Source organism: Protopterus annectens, chromosome 11.part0 (genome assembly GCF_019279795.1).
Source record: "Protopterus annectens isolate FY-2018-M chromosome 11.part0, PAN1.0, whole genome shotgun sequence".
NCBI lineage: Eukaryota > Metazoa > Chordata > Ceratodontiformes > Protopteridae > Protopterus > Protopterus annectens.
Genome location: NC_056745.1, coordinates 1546486160 through 1546512369, shown reverse-complemented (window position 1 = coordinate 1546512369; position 26210 = coordinate 1546486160). Strand labels below are relative to the sequence as shown.

General features: G+C 40.9%; 1 protein-coding gene across 2 annotated transcripts in view; it reads left to right on the top strand.

The window, feature by feature from the left end:
* The window catches only part of FBH1 (F-box DNA helicase 1), a 1264666-nt gene that overhangs the window by 216911 nt on the left and 1021545 nt on the right, over positions 1-26210 (top strand). For both annotated transcript variants that reach the window (XM_044088820.1, XM_044088821.1), the window contains one exon: positions 24323-24487. In XM_044088820.1, the coding sequence (XP_043944755.1) occupies positions 24323-24487 (165 nt within the window). The remainder of the gene's footprint in view (positions 1-24322; positions 24488-26210) is intronic.

The window sequence follows — 26210 nt, the reverse complement described above, 5'->3', positions numbered from 1 at the left end:
GCCTCCTGCAGGGCCGCTGTTACGGGTTCTGTCATCAGGAGGCATGCTTGGTTAAAGGAACAGAATTTGCCTGATCATGTTAAAGCAAAATTATTAGATGCTCCATTACAGCATGATACCTTGTTTAGTGTTAAAGCAGTGGAGGTGTTGAAGAAAATGGAGGACAAAGCAAAATCTATGCAAACAGTCAAGGATTTCTTACAGGTACTGCCTCCTAGATTTAGCAGACACCGGCCTACAAAGAATTGGTCCTTTCCAGTTTCAGACAGGCCACAAAGGGGCAGATACAGGTGCCCTAGAGGCAAATCCCAGCCCCAAAGCACATACAGGTCTAAACAATGGGGTACTTCTACCTCGAAAAGCGGAGATGACAAATCACAGCCATACAGGAAACAGTCCCAATGACTCCCCCCTGCCTGCGCCAAGCACTTATCTTCTGGCAGCACCTTTAGGGGAAAACTAGCACTTTTTCATCAAAATTGGTACATAGTACACCAGGACAAATGGGTCTTGAACATAGTGTCACAAGGCTACAAGTTTCACTTTCATACCCTGCCAAGGGCACACGGTTTGCCAGACCTGCCAAAAAATCAATGGGCAGAGGCACAAAAACAAGTTTCATCCCTCATGAACATGAGGACCATTCAGCAAGTACCAGAGCAAGAACAGGGACAAGGATTTTACTCAAGATTGTTCTTGGTGCCCAGAAAAGACAAAGCCTGGAGACCAATACTGGACCTTTCTATTCTAAACGCATATCTGGATATTCCAAAATTCAAAATGTTGACTCTGCAGCAGCTTCTGCCCATGCTGGGCAAGAAGGCTTGGCTTGTGACTTTAGACCTAAAAGAAGCATACCTGCATGTCGCAATAAGACAATCATGCAGAAGATACCTCAGATTCATAGCTGGCTCAATGCACTACCAATTCTCTGCACTGCCCTTTGGCTTATCTACTACGCCCAGGGTCTTCACAAAATGCCTGGCTACAGTCATTGCATTCTGCAGACAAAGAGGAATACAAATATATCCTTACTTGGACGACTGCCTCATTCAAGCAGAGAACAAGGACATTCTACTACAGCATCTGGCATTTGTAAAAAGATTACTAACATGCCTAGGGTACACAGTAAACGAAAAGAAATCAAAACTATTACCCTCTCAAGAGATAATATTCCTGGGTGCATGCTTAAATACAACTGCCCAGATGGCTTATCTCACGCCAGACAAACAAAAACAACTGACTACTTATTTCAAACTGTTGGCAACAAAGGCCCAGTTATCTGCAAGAAAAAATCTGCAGGCTTTGGGCTTCATGGCATCCTGCATTCTGTTAATTCCATATGCAAGACTGCGTATGAGGAAACTTTAATGATATCTAAAAAGTGTTTGGACTCAACATTGCCACAGCCTGGAAACAATAATTACCCTCATTCCCTGCCTGCAACAGGAGTTTCGATGGTGGGCAAAGGCCTGTCACCACATCAAGGGGCAGCCATTCATTTTACCCACAGCCGGGCAGACATTAACAACAGAGGCATCAGATTATGCCTGGGGGGCCCACATGGCAGGAAGATGTATTCAGGGCACATGATCCGCAAGCCAAATGCATCTACATATCAGAGATGCTAGCTGTTCAGAATGCCCTGACAGCCTTCAAGGATCAACTTCATCTGGGACAACTACTGATAAAGATTGACAGTACTACAGTCATGTGGTACATAAACAAGCAGGGAGGCACTCATTCTTATCCCCTCTGCAGACTAACCATGACTTTGTGGGACACAGCATTGACTTACCAAGTACATCTGCAGGCACAATTCCTGCCAGGAAAGATAAATACTCTGGAAGACGAACTAAGCAGAAACCTCATGGATCCCCACGAGTGGAAACTGGATCCGCAAGTCTTCAGCATGATAACAAGGAAATGGGGATGCCCGGACATAGATCTATTTGCCTCCTCTCACAACTGCCAACTACAGAGATTCTGCACAAGGACTTATCACAAGCAAGCATGGAAAGTGGATGCTCTATCTTTCAGATGGAAAAACGTAACAGTATATGCCTTTCCTCCACTGCCTCTCCTCCCCAAGGTACTCCTAAAGGTCAGACAAGAGAAGCCAAAAATGATTCTGATTGCCCCAGACTGGCCCCACCAGCACTTGTACCCAATCCTAAGGAACCTGTCTCAATGCCCAGCCTGGACATTACTTCAAATTCCTCACTTACTGTCCCAACAAAACAATCAGATCCTGCACAGCCAACTCAAGACCTTAAATCTGGCAGCATGGCAGATAATGTAGTCATTCAAAACACCCCTTTTTCTAAATCGGTGATGGATGTTATTTTGGAGGCCAGGAGGCCTAGTACCAGAAAATCTTGTGCTGAAAAATGGAAGAGATTCTGTGCTTGGAACCAGGCACAAGGAATTGACACGATTGTACCAAATATTCCTCAGATTTTGCAATACTTAATTGAGATGCTGGACAAAGGCCTATCCTTTTCATCAATTAAGATTCACGCCTCTGCCATTTCAGCTCATTACAATATAGAGCCACCTATTTTTTCTCATCCTTTACTAAGGCAGTACCTCAGAGGAGCCAAAAACTTAAGGCCTACAAGGAGATCACCAATACCTACATGGGACCTCAGTTATGTCTTGGAAAAACTCACCCTGACTCCTTTTGAGCCAACCGCTACAGCTGATATAAATTTTTTATCTTGGAAAACAGCTCTGCTCTTAGCAATAACCTCTGCAAAACGAGTCTCAGAGCTACAGGCACTCATGGCTGTGGAACCTTTTATCATTTTCCATCCAGATAGGGTTTCTCTGAGGACAAACCCGACATTTATGCCTAAGGTAGTGTCCAGTGTGGCCCTTAACCAAACTATTCACTTTATCTACCTTTTATCCAAACCCACAGAATAAGGGTGAGAGACTTCTGCATTCTTTGGGCATACACAGACAGCTGCGCTTCTACTTGGACAGAACCAAAGCTTTCAGAAAGACTGAGCAATTACTAGTGGCATATGCTGCAGGATCACAAGGAAAGGCTATCTCAAAGCAGACTATTTCAAAGTGGATAGGCCACTGCATTCGTTTCTGCTATTCACAACATGGCAAATCAGTGCCTAAGGGCATTTGGCCACATTCAACCAGAGCAGCAGCTACTTCAGCAGCCTTCCTCAGAGGAGTACCAACCAAAGACATTTTAGATGCTGCAACCTGGAGGTCAGTGCACACTTTTACAAAGCACTATCACTTACCACTCTACTCTAAATCCAGGGCAGGCTTTGCCACTGCAGTTCTGCAGGGCCTCATAGCCGCTCCTAATCCTATTTAGCTCCAGCCTCCCAACGTTAGCTTTGGGATTCAACCCAGTTGTAATGACTGTAACAGTGAAACACGATGAACATAGTACAGTTGTGTACCTACCGTAAATGTAGATGTTTGAGTGTATTCACTGTTGCAGTCCAGGTTACCCTCCCACCCTCCCCCTTATCTTTGCTGGAACTTATGTGTACTTCTCTATTCTATGCAACCTTTTTGGTGTATTTGCTTGTAGACGAAGGAATAATTTACTTTACTTTGGTGCATGCATGCCTTATTGACATATTTTTAGCTTACCCTTTTGGGGGCACCTGACATCTGGGGCAAGAAAAACTGAAGAAAATGGCGTCGGCTGCATTTTTTATACCCCTGGCGCACTGACATCAGGGAGGAGGCGATGGCAACCGATGCTGGACCTAGACTTTGGAATTCAGGCCGACTGCGGGTAGCCTGCCAGCAAGATAACCCAATTGTAATGACTGCAACAGTGAATACACTCGAACATCTACATTTATGGCAGGTACACAACTGTACTATTTGAAGGGATAGCTACAATTCAAAGTGGAAAGGGATGATGATGAAGTAGGGGAAAATTGAAAAAATGAGGAAAGAGTGGGATTTTGGATGCAGGTCCTTGAGAAATAATAACAGACATACAGATTATTATAGTCATAAAGTATCCGTAAGTATACTAAGAACTAAGCCAACACGGAAATGGAAAAAAGTAATTCTGCCGATTAGGGATGACTGCATTTAGGGCCACAGAGAATAGGCAAGAGGGGGCTGAATTTACTGGAGGGAAACTGGTAAAGAAACCAAGGTACTGGGAACAAATATTTAGAGGAGGAAAGGTAATAGAATGCGAAGATGCCAAGAAGACATTTTTGACTGCAGGCTACAGATTGCATTCACAGTCATGGATTGATGTCAGAGTGTAGGCAAAGCGAAAGAGTTGGGGGAATCCTAAATGAAAGACCTGCTCTGGTTGAGTTTTTATTTGAATCCAGAATAATAACTGCCATTAAAAAAGGATAATTCGTCGGATATGTAAAATATTGAATGATAACTATAGGAATCAATCAGAGGAGGACAGAAAAGACTGGGTGTAGAGGTTAGATAATTTGCAAAGAAACAATGGGAGAACATGTGTATGGCTCTTAGATATGCAGCAAAGTCTAGAAGATTTAATTTTGCCTGGAAGTGTTTGCATAGTTACTTTTGTACCCTAGGCAGACTCTGAACACTTTTTCCTCAGGTAGATGGCACATGTTGGAGGTGTAATGGGGTAAGAAAGAGGTAACTGGGAATGTGTTTTGGGAGTGTAGTGAGTTGGCAGACTTTAAACATTTCTTAGAGTACTCTGTCAGGAATACTGAACTAGCAAATGGGTACAACTAAGGAAATTATTTTTTTGTTTACCTGGGATACAGGATTTGAATTGCCTTGACATGGTAAGGCCTTGTTAAGTTTATTTCTGATGGCTGCTAAAAAAACAATTACTAGAAAATGGAACTCAAAGTCTAAACCAACCAAACTTGAAGTAGTGCATATTGCAAGAGGGATAAAATAAAGGAAGTACGATCTTTAGACAAGGGTAGGAGTAAATTACAAAGAAAAAAATGGAAACAATGCATGGGAGGTGGAATTAGGTTTGAGAGAAAGCAGGAATTGAGCAATTTTTATAATGTGGGATTGACTATGTTGTACAGAGCAATGTATGTAATGTATAATGTTTGGAAATGTGAACTTGTTAATGGTTTAATTACTTTTATATAAATGTAAGTTTGCCTTTGTCACAAGTGATAATTCAGTAAAGTTGTTTAAAAAAACGATTTGTTGTATTTAGCTTACATTATCAGTTCTTTCCACTGCACCAAGGACATTTGGCAGTAATTAATTACTGCAGACTTCAAGGAATTCACATTTTTGCAGACTTTATTTTTCAGCACTCAGAAGTTTTTAGCAACTGTTTAAGAACTTCTACTTGACCTAGATTTTCAAATAAACTTCAGAAGTCTTTTATCTCTTCTCACAGAATGATTTTCCCTGAGATGTTTGCTGCACTCTGCCTGGGGAAGAGCCTTTCTTCCTGAAGAGAAAGTAGACCTATCTCGACAGTTCTTCTTAAGTTTCTCCAGTCAAAACCATGAATCTACAAGTAGGTTTCCCACTCTTCTGGGTACATGGCATCAATGATTCTCATGCTTCCCCTGGCCGTACTACACATTAAGAAAATATAGTGATGTCTCTAATCAGTGTGGACTCAGCATCTCTGTTCTTTGTCATTCCAGATCCTAATTCTGGGATTTGTAAGGAGGGATATTGGATGGTGGGTGGACCAGATGTTTGCAGTCCATGCCTTAGTTCTTCCTTCTGAACCTCCCCCTTCATTCAGTCACCAAAGATGCTTCAGGCCTGGAGTGGGTTGCAGTTTCAAAAGGGCTAAATCCTATTTAGCTCCAGCCTCCCAACGTTAGCTTTGGGATTCAACCCAGTTGTAATGACTGTAACAGTGAAACACGATGAACATAGTACAGTTGTGTACCTACCGTAAATGTAGATGTTTGAGTGTATTCACTGTTGCAGTCCAGGTTACCCTCCCACCATCCCCCTTATCTTTGCTGGAACTTATGTGTACTTCTCTATTCTATGCAACCTTTTTGGTGTATTTGCTTGTAGACGAAGGAATAATTTACTTTACTTTGGTGCATGCATGCCTTATTGACATATTTTTAGCTTACCCTTTTGGGGGCACCTGACATCTGGGGCAAGAAAAACTGAAGAAAATGGCGTTGGCTGCATTTTTTATACCCCTGGCGCACTGACATCAGGGAGGAGGCGATGGCAACCGATGCTGGACCTAGACTTTGGAATTCAGGCCGACTGCGGGTAGCCTGCCAGCAAGATAACCCAATTGTAATGACTGCAACAGTGAATACACTCGAACATCTACATTTATGGCAGGTACACAACTGTACTATTTGAAGGGATAGCTACAATTCAAAGTGGAAAGGGATGATGATGAAGTAGGGGAAAATTGAAAAAATGAGGAAAGAGTGGGATTTTGGATGCAGGTCCTTGAGAAATAATAACAGACATACAGATTATTATAGTCATAAAGTATCCGTAAGTATACTAAGAACTAAGCCAACACGGAAATGGAAAAAAGTAATTCTGCCGATTAGGGATGACTGCATTTAGGGCCACAGAGAATAGGCAAGAGGGGGCTGAATTTACTGGAGGGAAACTGGTAAAGAAACCAAGGTACTGGGAACAAATATTTAGAGGAGGAAAGGTAATAGAATGCGAAGATGCCAAGAAGACATTTTTGACTGCAGGCTACAGATTGCATTCACAGTCATGGATTGATGTCAGAGTGTAGGCAAAGCGAAAGAGTTGGGGGAATCCTAAATGAAAGACCTGCTCTGGTTGAGTTTTTATTTGAATCCAGAATAATAACTGCCATTAAAAAAGGATAATTCGTCGGATATGTAAAATATTGAATGATAACTATAGGAATCAATCAGAGGAGGACAGAAAAGACTGGGTGTAGAGGTTAGATAATTTGCAAAGAAACAATGGGAGAACATGTGTATGGCTCTTAGATATGCAGCAAAGTCTAGAAGATTTAATTTTTGCCTGGAAGTGTTTGCATAGTTACTTTTGTACCCTAGGCAGACTCTGAACACTTTTTCCTCAGGTAGATGGCACATGTTGGAGGTGTAATGGGGTAAGAAAGAGGTAACTGGGAATGTGTTTTGGGAGTGTAGTGAGTTGGCAGACTTTAAACATTTCTTAGAGTACTCTGTCAGGAATACTGAACTAGCAAATGGGTACAACTAAGGAAATTATTTTTTTGTTTACCTGGGATACAGGATTTGAATTGCCTTGACATGGTAAGGCCTTGTTAAGTTTATTTCTGATGGCTGCTAAAAAAACAATTACTAGAAAATGGAACTCAAAGTCTAAACCAACCAAACTTGAAGTAGTGCATATTGCAAGAGGGATAAAATAAAGGAAGTACGATCTTTAGACAAGGGTAGGAGTAAATTACAAAGAAAAAAATGGAAACAATGCATGGGAGGTGGAATTAGGTTTGAGAGAAAGCAGGAATTGAGCAATTTTTATAATGTGGGATTGACTATGTTGTACAGAGCAATGTATGTAATGTATAATGTTTGGAAATGTGAACTTGTTAATGGTTTAATTACTTTTATATAAATGTAAGTTTGCCTTTGTCACAAGTGATAATTCAGTAAAGTTGTTTAAAAAAACGATTTGTTGTATTTAGCTTACATTATCAGTTCTTTCCACTGCACCAAGGACATTTGGCAGTAATTAATTACTGCAGACTTCAAGGAATTCACATTTTGCAGACTTTATTTTTCAGCACTCAGAAGTTTTAGCAACTGTTTAAGAACTTCTACTTGACCTAGATTTTCAAATAAACTTCAGAAGTCTTTTATCTCTTCTCACAGAATGATTTTCCCTGAGATGTTTGCTGCACTCTGCCTGGGAAGAGCCTTTCTTCCTGAAGAGAAAGTAGACCTATCTCGACAGTTCTTCTTAAGTTTCTCCAGTCAAAACCATGAATCTACAAGTAGGTTTCCCACTCTTCTGGGTACATGGCATCAATGATTCTCATGCTTCCCCTGGCCGTACTACACATTAAGAAAATATAGTGATGTCTCTAATCAGTGTAGACTCAGCATCTCTGTTCTTTGTCATTCCAGATCCTAATTCTGGGATTTGTAAGGAGGGATATTGGATGGTGGGTGGACCAGATGTTTGCAGTCCATGCCTTAGTTCTTCCTTCTGAACCTCCCCCTTCATTCAGTCACCAAAGATGCTTCAGGCCTGAAGTGGGTTGCAGTTTCAAAAGGGCTAAAAGTACAAGCTCTATGAGAAACTGTAGACAGACAGACAAGCATGTTATTAGCAGAAAGATGTCAGTGCTTTGAATTCCTTGAATAATCTGTGGTCCCCAGGACCTCTGCCTGTTTGCACATGGACACCTTGGTCATGTGGTATATAAAAACAGGAGGGGTATCATATCTTTACCTCCTTTGCAAACTTGTTAAGACATCCTGGGTAGGAACTCATCTCAGTTTGACTCTTAAGGCTTCATACATGCCGTCAAAGGAAAACCTCATTGAGGACAAGCACAGCAGGGCCAGGACAGACTCCTCATGACTGGAAACCACTGGAAACTTCACCAAAGGGTCTTCCACAAATTGATCTAGCTGTGGCAAATACCTCAAGCAGATTTGTTTTCCTCCCTTCAGAACAGACAACTAAAGAAATTCTGCTTAAGGACTCAGAATTCTTTTAAAGATCCAAATGACCCTTAAAAATTGTGGCAGTGACTCCCTTTTGGCCAAGGCAACACTGTACCTCCCTTCTTTTCATTTTGGCAAAGGGCAATTACCACAAGCTTCCCTGCAGGCTGGATTTATTCACACACGACAGTTTGATATACCCCAATCTGGAAACCATTCAACTAACTACCTGGATAAAAGAAATGTAATACCTTTTAGACACCTTTTTCTGAGGAATTACAGCAGGTAGTAAAGATACCTTAATAAATACTTTTAGTAGCAGCCTTGTAGATTTGAAGTGAAGCTCATTATTTTTATTTAATTCTAAGTTCTGTCGCTGTGAGACTGACAGTTGTTATAACTGCTTAACCTGGCTTGTGCAATTCAAGAGTTATTCTAGCTGCAATGAATGTTAAAGTATAGAACTTCTGTTTAGCTATATTCTCATATCTCAGTTACTTGGATTATTTCAGCTACAAAATGGCACAAGTTTACTGCAATAACTACAGCAGACATTTTTATTGACATTGCTGTTTTACACTAAGACATCATGGTTAATAGTTTACCATTGTTATATGAAAATGTTATAGTGGAAGTAAGTCATTGTACTTTTGTCTCACATTTTTACTGCTCCAATCTGTAAAGTTAATAACATATGTATGTTTTGTTTGTTTATTTTATTTATTTTTTATGTTTTATCTCAACTAATTCCTCTCTGGCTGTTATCAGTAGTTGCTTATAATACCTCTGTTATTTTTGTTTTTTCCCTAGCTTTTATACTCAACACACACTCTCCACTCCTTTTTTCCCCTAGGTTTTAAGAGCAAAGTGTCTTCCTTCAAGACTGCTTCTACCTTCTTTATAGATACTGCTGCAACTCCTGGAATAATGTGTGTGCTCTATTGTATAGCCAGTTTACACTAAAAGTATGTTCTAAGCTCATACCACAAATTAGTCTTACTTTGTGTACTGTACAGGGTACCTGCATACTACTGAGTGCTCCCCCCAACACTCACCTGTTTAAAAACCTTGCCTCTTTGTCTCTCTCTGCCCTCAATAAGTTAGTCACTTCCCTAGTGCCAACTCTCCTAGTTAGCTATACTCTCTTCTTTTTCTGTTTGTGGTTTCCTTTTAACTGTTTTTATCTTACTGTGAATACCTCTGTATACCTCACTATAACATCTCTTCCCTGTCTGTCTACACCTCCCCACCTCTTCTACTTTCCTGCTGACTCTTACTGTGTCCTTCTTACTGTTTCCCTCCTGGCCTGCTGATTGTTTTTTTTTGTGGTGACTTCTGTTTCTTGGCCTGACTTCTGTTTCTTGGCCCATCCCGCTCCACTCGCCCTCGCTATGCTCGGGCTCACTCTGCTCCTCTCCTACCACCATTCCCACCCCCCATATCATTTCATTTATACTCCTCTCCATTGCACAACCCCCTCCTCTGCTTCCCACCCCTTCCTGTTTTTTTTTTGGCATACCCCACTCCTGCATACCTCCCTCCGCTCCTTCTGCAAACCCTTGACATCAACCACTCCTTTCTCCTTTCTGTGTACTGACTCCCCCTACTGGTTATACTATCCCTAACTTTCCTAAAACTTTTCTTCTAGGCCCAACTTTTTGCCTCCCTCTTAACTATTGACCCTTCTCACTGACGTGTCTTTTTCAATCCAAGCCATTCTTCTATTGCATCCCCTTGTCCTCGTATACACTCTTACCTCATATGACTCTCACCTGACTTCATCTTCCTACAAATACTAATCCCAATGTCTTCACACATCCTTTGCAGTGTTTCCCTGTCTGCTTATCTATCTTTCCTGTAAATACTATCTTCCCCAGAATCAAAATTCCCCTTCCTCTGCCACCTCTTTAGAAAATATAATAAAGCACCTACTATACAAACATTTCCTCCCTAAGTCTCTGCTACTATCAGGTGACATTCATCCAAACCCTGTCCCAAACCGTCCCCCAGTCAATAAAGCTAACTCCCCTAACCAACCCTACACTACTCCTCCAAAAAAGCAAGTATCTTTTTACTCCATGAGTTTCTGAAGCATCCTAAACAAAATTAGTGAATTCTATGCCTGGATGACTAACCACACCCCTGATATAGTTTCCCCTGACTGAAACCTGGCTGAAGCCACAAAACCATGACAGTGCTTTCCTTACCCCCGGATATAATATTCTTAGACTAGCTAGACAAAAGGAAAAAGGATGTGGAGTGGCCATTGTATATTCAAACCATCTTACTCCTTGAAGTCTAAGCCAATGCTCTCCCTCCTCCTCACCTACTGAAATCCTGACAGCTAACTTTAAACTTAACAATTACACCACTATCACAGTCATAGCTATCTACATTCCCCCCAGAAGATAACGTTACCCTTCTAGAAAACATTCTCTCTTACCTTTCTCAAAACATCCACAATGAAACTATTCTTCTTGGGAATGTAAATATTAACTGGCTAACTCTTCAGTCCCCAAACACTACTTCATGTATCCACTTACATGGCTTTGTAGAACTTATCTCAACCCCCACCCATATAAACAGATCACATACCCCCAGCTCTCTCATCGATTGGATTTTCGTCACAAATTCCCACAAATATCATAACCCTGAGACCCTACCTGATTCCCAAAGTGGTCACTCCCCTGTGAAAGTTCTTAGATACACTCCTCATTTCATTAGGCCTCACAGATACATAACCTGTCACAAACTATCCACCATCTGTCTTGAGACTTTTAATGTCCTCCTCTCCAGGATAAACTGGACACATCTAACCTGTCTCCCCCTTGATGAAGCTGTCCACTCTTTCAACTCTATTTTCTGTAACATTCTTAACTCTCTTGCTACACCCCGCACTGTTTGCATCAAATCTAATATAATCCCCTTGGCTTAACAATGCCACCTGCACCCTAATGAAAACTAGAGACTGGGCATGGAAAAGGTGGGTAAAAACTAAGCTCCCTTCCTATTTCCAAAAATATAAAGAACTGAGAAATCAGGCAAAAAACAAATTCACAAAAACAAAAAGAACTTCTGCATTAACCCCTCCCCCCAACAGCCCAAAAAAAAAAAAAAACAGATCCCAAGAAATTTTGGAACTCTATAAACCAAGTCCTGCACCCTGGTAACCCTTCCTCTCCCAGCCCCTGCCCAAACAACTCACCAGAAGAAACAGCTACCTCATTCAATTCCTATTTCATTGAATCCATATCTAAGTTGATAAATTCCTTCCCCTCTACTAGCAACTCAGTTAACATTTCCAAATCTTCTCCTACTCTCAACTCCTCTACCACTTTCTCTCTTATAACTGTACCCATTAACTATATAAAATCCTTGCTCTCTAAACTTAAAACCTGCTCTGCTTCTGCTGACAACCTGCCTCCCTGTTTCCTACAAATTGCTGCTGAATCCTTTGCTCTCCCTGTATCAATGCTAATAAATTACTCTATATCAGAACCTACGGTCCCATGTATCTGGAAAGAATTCTACACCATACCCATTCACAAAGGAGATACCTTGACTGACATTACAAACTTCAGACCCATTGCTATCCTCTCACCACTCTCAAAAATACTGGAAAAATGCATACACAAGCAAATCGTGAAATACCGTCTACAGGAAAATGTACTAACTCCTACACAGCATGGCTTTTGCCCTAAACAGAGCACTGCAACTGTCCATATAGCCTTCATTAATACTATTTCTCTAGCCAGAGACAATAATAAATTGGTCTCCTGCCTATTTCTTGACCTTTCAAAAGCCTTTGATATAATCTCTCACCATCTTCTACTGAACGAACTGGCTAAACTAAATTTCTCTGACTCTGCTACTACCTGGTTTTCCAGTTATCTCACTGTCTACAATCAGTGAGATGGTTCTCAGCTCTCTCCCCTCCTCTTTCTGTCAAAGTGGGAGTCCCCCAAGAATCTATCCCTGGCTCATTACTATTCACTATATTCACAAATCTACTCTACACCGCCTGTCCACATTCATCCCTTGTACAATACGCAGATGACTCCCATCATCATTACCATTGCAGATACTCCCTCTGACCTTATCTCTGCAATTCAAGCATCTTTTAACTCGGTCGAATCCTGGCTCTGTGACAATAAGCTAATTCCTAACCCCAAAAAGACAAAACTCTTACTATTTTTCCCAAAGAACTTCACACACCTTAAATGTACATGTTCTGTACTGTCCCTCAATAACACCCCCATTAATGTTGAACCTAGTACAAAACTACTAGGAGTAGCGATAGAAGACCAACTCAAGTTTGATCTACATGTAAACTGCATCAAAAAGACACACCAAAAACTTGGCCTTCTTTATCGAAACAAAAAGTTTCTAACTAACAAAGCTAAAATAACCCTCTCTCATGCGTACCTCCTACCTAGCCTTCAGTATAGCTGCCAAATTCTTACCAATCTCAACTCCACACTTCTAACTAAACTAGAGTCTACCTATAACAAGGTTGCCAGATTCACTGCTCACCAAACTTATAAATTGCATCGTCTTTCACTAAGATACCTAAACTGGCTGGAATTACCTCACCAGTTTCTACAATCTCAACTACAAATAATTCACTCTGTACTATACCTGAAATCCTTCTTCCCTAACCCATCTCCCCTCATCTCTCAATATTCCTTCACTAGGTCCATACGTAGCTGTGGCCTTAACCTACTGCAAATATACAAGCATAAGAAGCAAATCGGCTGCAACCTGTATAGCTACCATCCTACCATATTGTGGAACAAATTACCACGAGAAATCAGGTCCCCCAAAAATCCAAATCAATTCAAAACTGCCACTAGAGAGTACTTCCAAACTTACTGGTCCTACCTCTGCACTCATCCTTCCTGATCTAGCCCATTAATTCATATGTAGTCACCAAAACTTCAAATCTTTTTAGCCCATAAACCTCTCCAAAAGTATCACTCTTCATCTGCTTTTCTAATGTCACATATCTCATGAAATAAATACATGCGCTATTAACTCTTCTCACTGTTTAATGAAAATGTTTGTATCGAATAATTTCTCTTGTGTATGCTTATTCTGATGTCCTTCAAGGATGCATCTGCAGTCCTTACAAATGGGTTGTCCTGTCGTCAGGCAGCCCTTCGGTCGGCCGGATTCCAAAGTCTGGGTCTGGCTTCGGCTGGTGTCGCACTTCACCCGACGTCATAGCTGCAGTTCTTCGGGTATAAAGGCATCAGCCGACGCCATTTTCCTCAGTCTTTCTTGCCGTGTGGCGCCCGAAGCAGAAGCTGTTCACAAGTGCCGGTCGGTCAGATCCAGAGATTACTACTACCGAATACTACTTCGAAGACTTCTAAAAAGCTAAGTACCCCGTTGGGGACTCTTTCTTGCCTCAGCCGATGTCAGAAAAAGTGAATAACTGTTTAACTTGTGGGAAACAAATACCTCATAAAGATTTCCACTCTTACTGCTTACCTTGTTTAGGCCCAGACCACAACGTAGCAGCTTGTCTAGCCTGTGCTTCTTTTAACCGACGGACGCTTAGACGTCGGTCGGAGTTTGCTGAGCAGTTTTTCGGTTCTGATTTTGCGATATTATGCCGCCGGATCCTCCGACTACACAAATTACCAAAACGCAAAGAAAGGACCGACATCGCGGTCCGCGGTTTCGGCCGAAACCGCGGTTAAGCAAACCGAGTGTCTCGGTTTCGGCCGAAACCGAGCAAGCGGTCCTTGTTTCAGCCGAAACCATGCCTTCTACCGAGGCCTCTTCTAACCTGGTAGAATCGGCTTCTGAAATACAACCTGCTGTTGTGGTTGCACAGGAATTATCGGACACTATTCCCTTGGATGTTTCAACCCCTGCACGTGGAGCTGCTAGGCCTCCTGCAGCCATGTCCATTAAGGCTTTTGCCAGGGCTAAAGCAGCCAAAACTACTAAGTCTGTGCCTGTTAAGCCCCCCTCTCACAGGCCCAGCTCCAGTTCCCAAATGCTTTCTCTGGCAGAGGATCTCATCTCTTTAATAAGGGGATCCCAACCTCATCCAGACAGGGCCTCTCAGCCACCCCCAGAGAAGAGACCTAGAGCAGAGCCCCCTGAGCCAGTGTCCACGGATGATTCTTCTGATGATTCAGACAATACAGACCCTCCAGAGGCTCCTTATTCTCCTTACGAAGACTCTGATGCTGAAGAGTCGATTCCTTCTGCCTCTCCACCTGAGGAATTTTCCTTTGGGGAAACCTTACATGCCATGAGGGAACAATTTCAGTGGCAGGGCCAAGACTTTTCAGACTCCAGAAAAAGGCTTAGGACCTTCTTGCATTTACCACAACATAGGCCTTTAGCTATACCTCCAGTTCTTTCTGTTGTAGATGATGCATTTAATGATGCTTGTACTGCTCCTGATTCTTTACCTCCAGCCCCTGCTAAGCCCGATAGGTTCTACAGGGTCCCGGACACACATCACCATTTATACAAGGCTCCTTTTGCAGATCCCGAGACTATCTCCCAGGGGCCTAAGGCAGTAGCATCTACCTCTGTTAAAAATCCCCTCCCTTCTGAAAGGGAATCCAGGTCCTTAGAGAGATGGGGTAAAAAAGTATACACCTCTGCTACTCTGTCAACTAGGGCCTTGAACTGTCAGTTTCATATGATCCAATACCAGGAGTTTATGCTTGATCAGTTAACTAAGAAACTGTCCTCTGATGATTCTTTAGATAAGAAATATGTTCTGGAAATGGTGCATAACATTCAGCAAGTTAGTAACCATTCTTTAAAATGCGGCTATGATGCACTGGAGGCTTCCTTTAGATCAGCCATGACTGGCACAGTTATCAGAAGGCATGCATGGTTGAAAGAACAGGCCTTGCCGGACCATGTCAAATCAAAACTATTAGATGCTCCCATGGACAAGGTCAATTTATTTGGTTCTCCAGCTCAGCAGGTACTGAAGAAAATGGAAGAGAAGGCAAAATCTGTACAAACAGTGAAAGATTTCTTACAGGTGCAACCTCCAAGGTTTAGCAGGAACTGGCCCTCCAAAAATTGGTCCTTTCCAGACTCTTCTAAAGCTCAGAGAGGCAGGAATAGGCGTTCAAGAGGCAGAAATCAATCCAGGGGTGCCTACAGGGGACGCCAGTGGCAGGGCAACAACCAGCGAGGCACAGACATGGCCACTACCACTGCAACAGGACAATCACAGTGACTTGGCTCTGGCACCGCTTACCAGGGAACAGCTAGCAGCACCCTTAGGCGGAAAGCTAGCCTTATTTTCAAAGAACTGGCATTACATCACAAGGGACAAGTGGATTTTGCAAACTATAGACCAAGGTTACAGGTTTCATTTCCATACTCTACCAGGAAAAAGAGGAATGCCAAACCTACCACCAAATCAAAAGATAGAAGCTCTAAAACAAATAGCTCAATTAGTAAGAATGAGAGCTGTGGAAAAGGTACCATCTATGGAACAAGGAAAGGGATTTTACTCCAGACTCTTCCTGGTACCAAGAAAAGAGAAAAAATGGAGGCCTATTCTCGACCTGTCCGCTTTAAACACATTCCTCATTGTTCCAAAATTCAAAATGCTGACCCTACAGCAGCTTCTTCCCATGCTGGGCAAGGAGTCTTGGCTGGTAACTCTAGATCTCAAGGAGGCATACCTGCACATCCCCATGCAACCAAATTGCAGAAGATACCTCAGATTTCTTGCAGGATCAGAGCATTATCAATTCTCAGCATTGCCCTTTGGCTTATCTACTGCGCCCAGAGTGTTCACGAAATGCCTGGCATCAGTAATCGCTCATTGCAGACTTCAGGGAATCCAAATTTATCCCTACCTGGATGACTGCCTGATACAAGCGGACAACAAAAACAAGCTAACAGAAGACTTACAAAGAGTAATTTACTTGCTGCAAGCCCTGGGATATACAGTCAATATAAAAAAGTCAAGGCTGATACCATCCCAAAGAATAACCTTTTTGGGTGCAGAGCTGGACACATCAAAGCAGATGGCATTCCTAACTGTAGAAAAGCAAGAACAACTTCCTCTCTACTTCTTGGCATTAACAAAGCAGAACCATCTAACAGCAAGAAAAGTACTGCAAGCCCTGGGCTTCATGGCATCCTGCATAATACTGGTCCCTCATGCCAGACTGCATATGAGAAAACTACAGTGGTACCTGAAGAATTTATGGTCTCAACACAAACACAGCCTAGAAACCAAAATTCCACTAATCCCATGCCTGAAGCAAGAGTTCCTATGGTGGGCTCAGGCCTGTCAATCAAACACAGGATTGCCCTTCTACAGCATTCAACCAAGTCAAACCATCACAACGGACGCCTCAGACCTCGGGTTGGGGCCCACATGCTGGACAAGTGCATACAAGGCTTATGGACTCAAGACCAGCTGCACCTGCACATAAATCTAAAGGAGATGCTGGCAGTAAAATTGGCAATCCAGACATTCAGACCATTTCTCCGAGAAGGGCAGTTGATGATAAGGACAGACAACACCACAGTTATGTGGTACATCAACAAACAGGGAGGCACACATTCATACCCTCTATGCCGGATGGCACTGGACCTATGGAATGTGGCTCTGAGCTACAACATTCAGTTACAAGCAATTTTTGTACCGGGAAAACAAAACATTCTAGAAGATATGTTAAGCAGAACTACCACAGATACCCACGAATGGATGCTGCATCCGGACATATTCAAAGTCATCACAAGAAAATGGGGACTTCCAGAAATAGACTTATTTGCACCCCCACGCAATCACCAGCTAAAGAAATTCTGCACAAGGACGTACCACCCACTTGCTTGGAAGGTGGACTCCCTATCCTTCAGTTGGAAAAACCTGACAGCATATGCATTCCCACCACTTCCTTTGATGCACAAGGTGCTATTGAAAATCAAAGAGGACCGTCCAAGGATCATTCTGATAGCTCCAGACTGGCCAAGGCAACATTGGTACCCATTACTAAGGAGCATGTCTCGGGAACAATTATGGACACTACCCCTGGTTCCACTGCTGTTAACACAGAACAATTACAACATCCTGCATCCAAACCTGAAAACTCTACAGCTGACTGCCTGGAACATTACATAAGATCAATTAACCCAAATTTATCCCAAAGGGTTAAAGACATTATCCTTGAGGCTCGCAGACCCTCTACAAGGAAAAATTATGCAGCAAAATGGAAAAGATATCTCATTTTGGAGTACTGCAAAGGGAGAAGATGTGTCACGGGTAGACATAGCCAACATCCTGGAATATTTGGCAGAGCTCTTCCACTCAGGCCTGTCCTATTCCTCCATCAAGATACATGCCTCAGCCATCTTAGCAGAATACAGCTTGGATCCTCCTGTCTTCTCACATCCTCTGCTCAGGCAGTTTCTGAGAGGAATCAAAAATGTAAAGCTTCCTAGTAAACCACCATTGCCAGCATGGGACTTGAACTTTGTGCTAGAAAAATTGACACTTCCCCCTTTCGAACCAGCAGCAACAGCAGAATTACAATACTTATCATGGAAGACTGCTTTCCTGCTGGCAATCACTTCAGCAAGAAGGGTTTCTGAACATTAATGGCAGTGCAACCCTTCCTGATCTTCCACCAAGATAGAGTGTCCATGAGAACAAATCCGACATTTATGCCTAAGGTGGTATCCAGAGTGTCTTTAAATCAGGCTATCCACCTACCTACATTCTTCCCAAACCCACAGAACAGGGGAGAAAGACTGTTGCATACCTTGGATGTACATAGACAGTTACGCTACTACCTGGACAGGACCAAGGGCAATAGAAAAACTGACCAGCTACTGGTAGCATATGCAACAGGAAGGGAAGGAAAAGCAATTTCAAAACAAACAATCTCCAAGTGGATAGGAAATTGCATTAGATTTTGTTACTCCTACCATGGAAAGAAAACTCCAGAGAACATCAGGCCTCACTCTACAAGGGCTACAGCCACTACCACAGCTTTCTTACGAGGAGTGGCCACCAAGGACATTATAGAGGCTGCTACTTGGACCTCCGTGCATACATTTGCCAAGCATTATAATTTACCTTTATATTCTAGATCCCGAGCAGGTTTTGCCACTGCTGTTTTGCAAGGGATCCTAACTACACCATAATCTAGTTTTTTCCTCCTCCCCTAGTTTGGCTATGGTATTCTACCCATTTGTAAGGACTGCAGATGCATCCTTGAAGGACATAGTACAGTTTTGTACCTACCATAAATGTAGATGTCCGATAGGAATGCATCTGCAGTCAGGATTACCCACCCTTCCCTCTGTGGTACTCCTAGGGTATTTGCCATCTTTCAGCTAGCTTGGGGGGGATCTATTATGGTGTATTTGTTTGTATATATGTACATACATGCTTATTTTATTTACTTTGCTCTCTTCTATTTGGAAACATTGGCATTTATCCAAATTTAGCCATCCAAGAGGGCACCTTGGCATCTGGGGCAAGAAACACTGAGGAAAATGGCGTCGGCTGATGCCTTTATACCTGAAGAACTGCAGCTATGACGTCGGGTGAAGTGCGACACCAGCCGAAGCCAGACCCAGACTTTGGAATCCGGCCGACCGAAGGGCTGCCTGACGACAGGACAACCCATTTGTAAGGACTGCAGATGCATTCCTATCGGACATCTACATTTATGGTAGGTACAAAACTGTACTTTTTCTACTATTATTTTTTCTGATAAAATGTATTTCCTTGTATGTATACATTGTAACCCATTTATACTGTTAACACTAGAATTGTAAAACTGTGGAGGTTTTCTCCCTGTGGCTCCACTGAAAAAGGGCTACTTAGCTCAGTCAATGTTTTGTCTTTCGGCTTATCCCGGTTAGGGGTCGCCACAGCGGAACTCCGGTCCGCTAATGTTTGGTAGTGGATTTTTAGTTGCCGAGTTACCAGACCTGACGCACAACCTTCAACGAAGGCACGTTCATTCACGCCTGCCTCTACACAGAGGACACTCTAGCTGAGAATCGAACGGGACAACGTCTTGCTGTGAGGCGACAACGCTACTGCAGCACCACAAATGTAAAATAAAATAATAAATAAATAAATATGGAAAAAATGTTGCTAGAAAATTGTATATGTGAAAGTGGTAAAAAGTTTCTAGTTGGTGCCAGTTGAACAGAATCCTTTTCAGGCCCATTTGCTGCTGATTCTTGATTATTTGTGTGGGTTATTGTCTGATGGCTATATAATATTCCTCTATCAAGATACATTTCTTGGCAGTTTCTTCATGTCTGCAGATCCCACCCTTTGTATTCATGCTCAGGTTTAACAGTTTTTGAAAGGGATGTTGCCACATCTACCTAGGCAGCAGGTGGCAACTCCTTGGGATCTGAACTTTGTGTTTGTGAAGCTGAGTGTGTCTTCATTTGAATCTGCTTATGAAGCTGAACTATGGCTCTTAACTTGAAATCCTGTTGTACTCACTGCTCTGTCTGCTAGGAGAGCATTATTTTACAAAGTCTTATGGTGAGTCACCCCTACCTTGTTTTCCACAGGGAGAAAAATCTAAGCTCAGTCCTTGCCTCACTACTACCCTTGATTTTTTTTTAAAACAAAAAGTTAATTTTGACCTTCTCAGTTTCCCTATACTTTGATCAAGTATCCTTCATACTATTGCTGTTCACAAGCTGCTCATATATTTCTTTGACAAAACTTGAATTTTCAGGAAAACCATCTGTTTGTCTCTTCTGAAAGTAAGGTGAAAGGGCCTCCAGTTTTAAAACAAACCATTTCCATGTGGTTATCTCATGCTAATGCCTTTTGTTGTTCACCACATAGTAAGCTACTTCCAGGGAGGATTACATCCCATTGCACAAGGGCTTTAACTTCTTCTGTGGCTTTCTGGAAAGGGGTGTACTTTAAAAGTATTCAATGGACAGCAATATGCCCTACTGTATGCACTTTAACAAAGCACTAGAAACTGGGTTTCTTTTCCAGGCCCAGAGCAAATTTTGCTAAGACCACAGTCCAGGTCTCCTGGATTGTTAGTTTATTGACTTCCTCCTTTTTTTCCCCAAAGCTATAGCAGTAGACTAATCTATATGGGTAGATTACAACAGTGATCTATATTTGAAATCTACCATTAGATTTTTAGTAGATCCCTATTGCCGGAGCCTCCCCTCCCTCCAACTTCCTTTTCTTGCCATTTTTGAGGATTTGTCCAACTTTTTTATATATAGTTGGTTTGTTTCCTAACATTGTTCTTCAAGGCTCTTGCTTCCCTCCTGGACAAAACATGCTTGAGCTCCTGACATTTGAGTGCGTGGAAAGCACCCTTAGCTTTGTGGAACTGACTGTTTCAAGTGGGGGTAGGAACCATAAAGCTTAGGCTAAGGTGTCAATGATTTTTTTGTTTTTTGTATTATTTTTAAAGGCTATAAAATTGTTATTCTTTAAATGTTTTGTAATAGTTTGGTGTTTTTCTCCCTAGGCCTCTGCTTAAAATGGACTCCTACCAAGTCAGACTTTCCCAGTAGTCAAATATAAGTAAATAAATAAATTAGAAAATCTACTGTTATATTAGGTTTTACTTATACAGCTGTACTTTGTTTAATGTTGTCAAATGTTTGCCTGTTTTCCACAAAACTGCATTGATCCATAGCTATCAATGTTGGCAACACATTTGCCATTCTTTTAGCTAGGATAGATATAAAACATTTAGTCATGGTTTAAAATCAAAACGGGTCTATCTGAGGTTTGAGTCTGAGAGGTTTTTACCTTTGGTAATATAATGATCCCAGCTTTCTTCCAAGGTTATGGTACTTTTCCTTTATTTTAAAGTATTGTTAAACAAAACCTCCCAGTGCTTTATCACTTTCCCTTTCTTTCCTCCTAAATTCTAAATGAGAGTTAGAGAGTTTCTTGTGGGACCCAAAATTATGGTTTTAGTTTTATTGGAGTTAACAAATTAGCTGTTAGCCTTGTGTATATAAATATATATATATATATATATATATATATATATATATATATATATATATAAAGAGAGAGGAGAGCAGATAACATTGGAGTTGAATCTCTAGATCAAGATGGCTTGAGATGCATCTATAAATTGTCATGTCATCAATGTATAAAAATACAAGAAGATTTAAAGTGCCAAAAGGAACTTCTGTTTTTAAAAATCACTAAGAGTAGTGGGGCAAGGATCGATCTTTAACTTTTGTTCCTGTGGAAAACAAGGTAGGGGGTGACTCAACGTAAAAGTTCGTAACATAATACTCTCCTTGCAGATGTCAGGTCGGTGTGTAAAACAACCTTTCAAATTAAGAACCTCAGTTTAGCTTCATAAGAGTATTCAAATGGAGAGAGTCAGCTTGTCAGACACAAAGTTCAGATCCCAAGGAAGTGCCACCTACTGCCTAGGTCGATAAGTATGTAACATCCCTTTCAAAAACTGTTTAACTTGAGCATGATTAGAAATGGGATCCTAGGGCAGACGAGCAGAAACTGCCCACAAGTTTATCTTGATAGAGGAATATGAATGACTGTTGGAAATAACTCACATAAATTATCAAGAATCAGAGGCAACCGCTCCTGAAGAAGGGTCCTGGTTCTTTGACTGGCACTAATTAGAACATCTTTTCCACTTGGTTACATCCAATTTTCTAGTACCATTTTTTTCATCCCTTTATTTCCTGCTGCACTTCCTCAGAAAAGAAGGTGTGTAAAAGGTATCAAAATTCTTTCATCTAGGTAGTTAGTTGAAGACTTTGAATGGGTGCTCCTGTAGAGATGGAAGGACTGATTTTTTTACTCTAATATATCTTCTAAAGAGGAAGCCTTTGAACCTAGCATTGGTCTGAGAGCTAGAACCAATTTCCTTCATATAGGATAGAAAAAATTGCATGTTTATATGTTCTTGCTCAGCTTTCAGCCAAGGCCACCACTGAGAATCACATCCTCATCACATAGTACTGATGGGAGATTAATAGTATCCCACACTAAGTATATTTTCCCCATATATCCATGTTAAAATTTGTGTTCGTCCATCCAGTTATCTAGAGTAGTTTTAAGAGTTGCAAGGGACCCCTGTTTTTTAAGAATTCTAGTGCACTGCCTTGTAGATATATTTTTTTTCACTTTCTTGAGTTGTTTCAGGACCTTCTATTGTGCAAGGACTGAAATAATTCCCTTTATCTAGTTCACTTCTCTCTCTTTCTAGTCCCACCCCCTTTTTATGTTTTGCAACACATTTGTGACCATTACCATCAGCCATCACTGGAAATTACATAGTTTTGCTAGCAGTACCCCCCCCTCCATTCCGGGAGTGAGTATGTTGCTGTACTTACACCATCCCGTTCTATTCAGTGTTTTCAGTAAATGAGGTGTGTATCTGAAACTAGTTACTGTATGATATAAAAAAGTACAATCTTCATTACAGTCAATCATCATGCTGCACTAAAGATTAATCCTGCATTAAAATGAACATGTTTTCTTTTACTATACAGATAGTCACCGTATTGAGGAACATTTACTGACCAAGGACATCATTTTTTTTCTTTTTTAGTCCTAATTGGAAGAAATATATCACCAACTAACTACAGTGCATGTCTCTACTGTACCTTTTTAAAAAAATGTTTGGTTTTGTTTATTATATTCATTTTTCATAATGTAAGACTAAGGAAATCAGAAAGCCTGTTAGATAGCTAAAGCTTTTGTTGAGTCCACTACTTATTGAATTTATTTCCCCAATCTTTATTTAGCAGTTTATGAACCAATTGAGTCCACCAAGTTATGAAGGGCTATTTGCAGCAGGCACGAACTGGGTTGGAAATTTTAATGACTTGTTCACTGTTTTATTTTTTATTTATTTCCCTGCGCAATGGTTCAAAAATGTTTAACAAACTGCTTTGGCTATCACATTTACTTGACAGATCAATGCAGTAGAAGGTATGTAGTCATCTTTAGTGTGTGTGGCTTATTGTTATAAAATACAAAACAGGTAATCCAGAGGGTTAGAGTGAAGTCTGGTATCCCACCTGCAACCCACAGGGTAACAGGACTAACAAGAAACAGAGTACAAAGGATTAGTCCAGATAAAATCACTTTAGCTAGCAGATCTAGGATACTTTTTTTTTTCTGATACCCTCCGTGTGGGAGAAATAAAGACGCCTTGTTGAAGTTTCAAGTAGTTTATTCAGTTAAGTAGGTAGAGGGACTTTGAAGGCACCAGAAATGTATCTTCCTTCCCAGAGAAAAACTAGAAATGATTATGTAATTATTTTCTGCCCATACCCTCAGCTTTAGTAAAGAAATAATACGGTGTTAAAAGAATTGTATATTTTAATTTAATGCTTTGATTGTGATCTGCTTACGGTAATAGCACTGAGGTTTTCTTCTTTTCTGTAGCTGAATGTATAGTTGCTCGTTGTTATGTGTGTGTGCGTGTGTGTGTGTGTGTGTGTGTGTGTGTGTGTGTGTGTGTGTGTGTATGTATATATATGTATATATATATATATATATATATATATATATATATATATGTATATATATATATATATATATATATATATGTGTGTGTGTGTATATTTTTTGGGGTTAATTTGAAATATATGATTGTTTAAATATTTTATATGTCTTTATTAAATCATATTTTAAACAATGACATAGATACACACACATTACTGTATTTAAATATTTTTGATTTAATGAATTACAGGTAGAGGATCGAAGAAGAAACAGCTGACTTTGTCTGATTGCATGTCCTTGGCACACACAAGAGAAGGGACACTTTCTTTAACAGATCCATTCTCTCAGATACGAACAAGCAAAGATTTAAATAGGGGACTTTATCCTACATACAGAGCAAAGAAGAGAAAATCTGGTATGTGAAATAATGCGGTGTGTTAGGTCTGACAAGGGGCAAATGTATGCCATCTAATTTATTTCTTTGAAAGGGGCGACACAGTGACAAGAACTCTATTGGCCTTTCCTAACTACACTGTTGCAAGGCTCTTTATGCTTCCTTTTTGTAGTTCATGTACATTTTCCTATTTTTTTTTTACTAAATATTCTTTAGCGTGGCTTTTGTATCACTGCTGCTTTGAATGTTATTGATGGAGAATAGTCCTTGAAGGATGTCTAAAAAAGTTTGTTCTCAACGAGTTCTGTTTGTATTGATGTGAGCCATATCTGTGTTTAATGACTGCATGGGCCTTGTCTGTGTTTAATGACTGCATGGTTGTGGAGCTGGCGGGAGTGGTTCATTGTTTTGCAGCACTGAAGTTTGCTTGAACTCTCATCTCATTTCCCAGCTTTTGACAATTTAAAATAAATGCTGTTTGATCATTTTAACTATGCATGCATACATGTATTTATGTATGTAAAAATAAACTTGCCCCGGGATTCAATAACACCTACATTAAGTGTCCACCGGACTGAGTGAACAGACAACACAGACATATCTCACACCTTCTTACTCCTAATTTTAGTTTTCCTACTGATATTCTTGTAGCATTAAATATTGATGGGGATTCATAAAGGTTACCACAAAGTGTAGACTACATGTACACTTAGTGTAATCTTCCTGGGTGACTAGAAAGCACAAAAATATGATAAGAATGTTTTTGAATGCAAATTGTGTATGTTTACTGTAGGCTTTATTGAATCTGTCTCTTGAACTATGGCTATTATTTTGCTATAGACTTTCTCCCCCTGCTTCCACTGAAAATGACTTTTGGTAAACAAATGCAGAAAGCTAGTTACATAGGTAGAGACATATGTACATAAGTAAAAGTAATTTTGTTTATTTTTGAGAAGCACTAATAATTTGCAGTTTATTATTTATTACTGTACATTGAGAGTGCTGTAAAGTGCAAAATACAGTATCAAAATTGATTCAGATTGTCTAAGGCATTATATGGTGACGTAGATTGCTAAAAGAATCACCTGTGACCTATAGAGACTGAACATTCTGTACCATATCTAGACAGTCATTCATCATGTCAAGTTTCCGTTACTTAAACTAATGATGCTTTCTCTGCCACATGTGCTGTCTTTTGAGACTTTGAACATGTTAAAACATTTACCACATTAACAGAAATTCTCCTCTTGATTATTAGTCTTTGGTTTGTCTGGGCAGCACAGTTATGCTCTTGAATTAATGAAAAGTACTTTTCTGACATCAGAAAGGTGTTTAACAATTGTTTTACACTATCTTGGCACTGTTAAGTACTAGTCTCATGCTCAGCAGTGCTCAGTGGCCGCAGAAGAAGAATGGCACCCTTCAAACTAAAGCGCGAACAGTCAAAACAGCAAATTCTTTCCCTGGGAAAGAATTTGTTTGCTCAAACACACACACACACACACACACACACACACACACACACACACACACACACACACACACACACACACACACACACACACACACACACTTACTTACTTACAAATATAACTATGTGGGGGGCTCTGCCCCCCACATCCCCCTAACTAAATATCCCAACTCCAAGATCTGCACTACAGTGGAGAAAAGGGCAACACTGTTTGTAGTTGGCCAACTACACCTTTGCCATGTAAAGTACTCATCGAAAAGCTTACATGCATAT